Raw genomic sequence first — 6,064 nt, forward strand, 5'->3', positions numbered from 1 at the left:
AAGGGGAAAGGGAAGGGGAAAGGGAAGGAAAAAGGGGAAGGGGAAAGGGAAGGAAAAGGGAAGGGGAAAGGGGAAGGGAAAAGGGAAGGGGAAAGGGAAGGAGAAAGGGAAGGGGAAAGGGAAGGGGAAAGGGAAGGGGAAAGGGAAGGGGAAAGGGAAGGGAAAAGGGAAGGGGAAAGGAAGGGACAGAAAGCATTTAACACATGCTGAACAGTACGCAGAAACAACCGCTCTCAATCCAAACCACAGTCCCCATGGCAGGTACTATTGGCATCAGAACACCAATATTAAAACCAGCTGCACAAAATGTACCCACAATCACAAATCTATTAAGTGGTAAAGGCAAGGTTAGTCAGTCCAATCTCAAATTCCATATTTTTAAAACTGCTTCCTACACATATCAAATACAGTGTGTATAGCCATGCTGAAATTCTTTTTTTAAACACTCTATTTTTATGTATGTACACACACTCATAGAGGACAGAATAAGGTGTCAAATCCCCTGTAGCTGGAGTTACAGACAGCTGTGAGCTATCAAACATGGGTTCTGGGAATTGAACCTGGGTCCTCTGGAATAACAGCAAGTGCTCTAAACTACTAAACCATCTCTCCAGCCATAATATACTGAAATTTTCTCATACAAAACTAGACTAGAAACAAGCTCAACATTACTAAAATGATTAACTGTGAGGATATTAACACCTTTTACAATAATCAAATAGGAAACTTTAAAGCTTGCCAAAACATCTTTAAGATGGTAAAATTTTTCTAAAGGAAGCCTTCTGAACTCCAATGTATATGTTTACCATGTTCCCGGGGCAGGTTCCTTGTTTTAGCATAAAGGAGAACAAGGGGCCAATGAGAGGGCCCACAGGGTAAAGGTACCTGATGACCGGAACCGATCCCCAGAACCAACGTGGGGGAGAGAGACAGAGACAGAGAGAGATAGGACTCCCAAAAGTTGTTCTCTCAAAATAAGAAAAATTAATCAAAATTTCTAGAGCCAGGTATGTTAGCATACCTTCAATCTCAGCACTTGGGAAGCAGAGGCAAGAAGATCTCTGTGAATTCAGAGGCCAGCCTGGCCTATATAGGGAGTTCCAGGACAGTCAGAGCTACATGGTAAGACCTTGTCTCAGGGGAAGAAAAAAAAGAAAGGGAACGGAAAAGGAAAAATGGAAAGGGAGGGAAGCAGGGAAGTAAGAAGGGAGGGAGGAAGGAAAGTAAGAAGGGAGGGAGGGAGGGAGGTAAGAAGGGAAGGAGGGAGGAAAGGAAGAAGAGAGGGAGGGAGGTAAGAAGGGAGGGAGGGAGGGAGGGAGGGAAAGAAGAAGGGAGGAAGGGAGGAGGTAAGAAGAGAAGGAGGGAAGGAAGGAAGAAGGGAAGGAGGAAAGGGAGAAAAAAACTGCCACCAATTGAGACCAGCCTGGGCTCCAAAAGAGAGCCTTACCTCAAAAAAGTACCAAAGGGCCGGGGAGTGGTGGTGCACGCCTTTAATCCCAGCACTTGGGAGGCAGAGGCAGGTGGATTTCTGAATTCCAGGCCAGCCTGGTCTACAGAGTGAGTTCCAGGACAGCCAGGGCTATACAGAGAAACCCTGTCTCAAAAAAGAAAAGAAAAGAAAAGAAAAAGAAAAGCTACCAAAGTCCAAGCCGAATAAGAGAAGTCGAGGTGAGTGTGTGAAGGTCTAATAAGCAAGCACATAAAACAGTCTTCACCATCATTAGTCCTCAGGGAAATGAAGTAAGAGACCAACTCACACCCACTACAACAGCAGTAACCAGAGAGACAGGGCTAGCCATGGCCTTCAGCAGCAAAGCACATGTTTAGCATGTGTGAGGCCCTGGTGCTCCCCTGAACATATAATACATTCACACATACAAAAGAAAACAAACTGCAGGCTGCTAACTTGTAGAGAAATGGGAATGCTCACACAAAGCAGTAGAATGTAACATGGTGTACAAAGACAAGTTGAACTTACTATTGTGACCTTGCAATTCTACTCCTGAGTTTCTACAAGGAAAATAAAACATTGTCCAATAAGACTTGACATAAATACAAACAGGTTTATTACAAAGCCAAGGAACAGAAACAATCCGATTTCCATCACCTGCTGTCCAAGTCCAAACTATGAGTAACTGTTACTACGTGCTATGGGGCATGGTTGAAGCTCAGCAAGTATGCAAAGTAAGAGATGACAAACACCACGGAATCACATTGTGTGATTACTCCTATATGGAATGTCCAGAGGGAAGATCTATACAGGCAGAAAGTAAGGCTTTAGCTGCCTGGGGCTGGGGTGGGACAGGGAGTAACTACTGCAAATGGATATGAGGCATAGCTTTGGAATGAGAGAAGTGTTCTAAAACTGGATTGTGGTGATGACTGAACAACTCTGTAAATTTACTAAAATATTACTGAACTGTACACTCTAACCAGGTTATTTTATAGGGTATAAATTGTACATTCACAAACTTTTAAAAATAGTGTACTATGTGACAGAAGCCAAATACCAACGGTCCCATTATTATAGGACCCTATTTAAGTAAAATGTGCAGAAAAGACAACCAATAGGCAAAAATAAATGCATGGTTGCCTGGGACTGGGAGCAGGAAGCACAAAAGAAATCTCACTGGGATGACAGAAATAATCTAAAGCTGGATCATGTGACGGCTACACAGTAAACATACTAAAAGAAAAAAATCATGTTATGACTGAAATTCACGGTAAAAGATTTATTTTTATTTTTCATTCATGTGTATATGTGCATATCTACATTCAAATGTCATGTATGTACAGGTGCCTGAGGCCAGAAGCAGTCATCAGATCTCCCGGAGCTTCTATTACGGACAGCTGTGAGCCGCCTGATATTGGTGCTAGGAACCAAACTCAGGTCCTCTTAAAGAGTAGTAAATGCTCTTAACTTTTAAGCCATCTCTCCAGCTGGCATTCTTAACCTGTGACGAATTGTGGACCACTCTGTGACTGGGGTGAGAATGCACTCTCAGAACTGCCAGACTCCCTCCGCACTGCCCACTAAGACATCCTGTTCTAGAGTTATCATTGGGCAAAATAAGTGTCACTACATCTCCACAGCCCTTGCAGCTCTCAGGGTTTGTAGCGGAAGAGCAGAAGCATGAGGGATAACTCTAACCAGTCCTTTGACCCCAGCTAAGCTATAGACAACCGGGAGGGATGCACACCCCAACAGAGGAAAACAACAGGGAGGGATGCACACCCCACCAGAGGAAAAGACCAACGTTACTCTTCCAGAATAACAGAATTCCCTTCCTTTATTTTTCTGCCATCATTCTGGAATCTCCCATTTAAACCCTTCCTTCATTATGAAAGTAAGGTCCCAAGAAACAACCAATCAGCAAGAGAGTCTTTACAAAAACAGAGGTGTACCTAGTTCAACCAGTACATGTCAAAGATCCAACATGCAGCAAGAACAGACTTAAAGATGAGGCACCTTGGGGTCTACTGAGATGGCTCAGCGGTTAAGAGCACTGACTGCTCTTCCAAAGGTCCTGAGTTCAAATCTCAGCAACACCACTTGGTGGCTCACAACCACCTGTAATGAGATCTGACACCCTCTTCTGGTGTGTCTGAAGACAGCTACAGTGTACTTACATATAATAAATAAATAAATCTAAAAAAAGAAAAAAAAGAAGCATCTTTTATGTTTTATTGCACTGGGGGAGGGGTTTTGGAGGCGGGACTATAGCGTTCTCCTTCCTCCACTAGAGTCCCAGGAATGGAACTCAGGTCATCAGGCTTGGCAGATAAAGTATAAAGCTGAAATGTAGAGAAATGGAAGCAGCCTCAGCTACACAGCAAATCTGATGCCAAGCTGAGCAACCTGAGACCTGCCTTTAAAAAACACTGGGGGGCTGAGGAGCTAGGTCAGTGTGAAGTGTTTGCTGAGCAGGCATGGATCCCCAGCACCCACGTGAAATGTGAGGCCCAGGGATCCCGTACAGAGGCTGAAACCTAAGGGCTCCGAGGCAGAGACAGGATGACTCTGGAGTCCTACTGGCCAGCCTAATCAAATGGCGAGTTCCATATCAACTAATGAGACTGATCAAAAAGAACATGATAAGCTAGCCTTTATACTGAGCACATAAACCTACCCAAACCTCCACAAAGCACACACACACAGACCCTACAAAGAGATTTGGTGGCATTTTGTTTTTGTTCTTCTTAACACAAACACTGAAATTAATGCTGACACCGTTAGGGAGCTCTAGGATTTTCCCCTGGTGTGTCTCTAGTGTAAAACTAATCTTAAGCCAGGATGCTATCAGTGTAGACAGACTTCTGCCAACACTCTGGGGTCTGCTCATGTCAGCTGATTAAGCCTTTGGTTTACTAAACTCATCCCCTCGATTTCTATGGCCACTGCATTACTGTTGGGCTACAAATTCTCCCTCATCCCTAGCCCCTAAATTTCCTCAAGCACTGTGCACCTCTGGGACTGACAGACCATGCTTGGTGTCGACCAACTGGTATTCTCAGACGCTCTTCAGGGCCACGTCACACATAGTAACCAGATTTATGGAGCGAGCCATGGTCCCCAGTTGAAGCCCTCCAAGGGACAACCTGAAACTCCAAATCTTTACCACAGCCTTAAAGGTCCCTGTGTGCCCTCTTTCTGGTCCCTAAACTTATCAAGCACATTCTCTCTCCTCAGAGTCTACACATTTTCTTATTCCTCAATGGAGAGGGAAACGCGATCTTCCTCCGACTCACTTCAGGGATCAACTTTTCCTTGAAATCAGGTAACTTGTCCAAATCATTCCTTATTATAACATCTTGCTCGTTTGCTTCCGGCCACCTACCGAGACCCGTTACCGCTTTTTCCATTCTTTCTAGGTAGTTGACGTCTGCCTCCTCGACCGGAGGCGGATCTAACCTGCTCAGCGCCGGGTACCTGCAGCTTCCCCCCCACCCCCCAGCCTCACCCCTGAGAAATAGTGCACCGTCGCGTGGATGCGGGGATGGACTCCGAGTGCACACAGCCCACATCCCAGAGCCACGCGGCTCTACCCACGAACCCTAGTGCCGCCTGGACCAGGCCTGCCGCCCATCCACATGGCTCTTCTGCACAGGACGCTTCTGTCTCAGGTACGCTTCTCCCTCCAGCGGGAGCCCCGCCCCAGGCGCACGCCTCGCACCGGCGCCCAGCAAGGCTCCGGCCCAGATCCCCCGCGCGTCGCCCCTCGGCTCTCACCGATCACCTCCTGCAGCTCGTAGTCGTCCCGGTTGATCGACCAGGGCAGGGCGCTCGAGTCCTCGGACATGACGGCTGCGGCGCCTGGCTCCGTGCTCCTCACGCTCGGGGTTCTCGGGTCACCTCCCCGCGCGCCTCCCCACGCCCAGCCGCCGCCCCCGACCCGCCGCTTGGCCCAGCCTCAGGGCGCACAACGCCGGGGCGCGCGGGTCAAGCGCGGCCCCGAGGCGGGGACGCGCGGCTGCGGCCGACCTCGCCTCCCGCGGCTCCGCGTCCCGCAGTCCCCGGCCCAGCCCACGAGCCGGCCCCGGCCTCCGCGGCACCGCGACTCAAGCTTCCACCCGGCCCTGCCCCTCCGTCCCGCCCTCCACCCGAACCCCAGGCACGGGCCAAACTTTCCCTTCTCCCTCCACCTGCCGACGCGCAGCGCGCTGACGTCATCACGCCGGGGAAGCCCGGCCGCGGCCCGCCGCCTCCGGCCGCCATCTTGAGTGTGGCTGGACAGGGGCGAGCGAGAAGGGAGCCGGAAAGAGTGGCGGTCGGTAGCGAGAGGGAAGACCGTGCTCGTGGAGGGGTTCACTGAGGGCGTTTGAAAGCCAAAAGAGAGCAAGCTGCGTCAGGACGAAGAGCCACACCAAGCATGGCAGCCGCTGAGTGCCAAGCCGAAGGGGCGGGGCTTCCCCGGCGGCTGGGGGCGGGGCGATGCCGCTCTGCTTTGCACTCATTGGCTGGTTTGAGACAGCATGAGGACGGTGACTGGGACGTGCGGACATCAGTCAGACGTTAGTCCCGCCTCCGGGAGCTAGCCTCGCTCTTCCTCCGGAGGGCCAAAGC

The 6,064-nt window shown here is 49.6% G+C and overlaps 1 protein-coding gene across 2 annotated transcripts in view; it reads right to left on the reverse strand.

The window, feature by feature from the left end:
• Oxsr1 (oxidative stress responsive kinase 1) overlaps nt 1–5,654 on the reverse strand; it is a 90,535-nt gene extending 84,881 nt beyond the window's left edge. Inside the window, exon 1 of one of the 2 annotated variants that reach the window (XM_031343059.1) lies at nt 5,231–5,654. In XM_031343059.1, coding sequence (XP_031198919.1) covers nt 5,231–5,300 — 70 coding nt within the window. In that variant the 5' untranslated portion in view covers nt 5,301–5,654. The remainder of the gene's footprint in view (nt 1–5,230) is intronic. The other variant, XM_031343060.1, reaches the window with a different exon arrangement.
• Nucleotides 5,655–6,064: the final 410 nt, after the last annotated feature.

Source organism: Mastomys coucha, unplaced genomic scaffold (genome assembly GCF_008632895.1).
Source record: "Mastomys coucha isolate ucsf_1 unplaced genomic scaffold, UCSF_Mcou_1 pScaffold23, whole genome shotgun sequence".
Classification (NCBI taxonomy): Eukaryota; Metazoa; Chordata; class Mammalia; order Rodentia; family Muridae; genus Mastomys; species Mastomys coucha.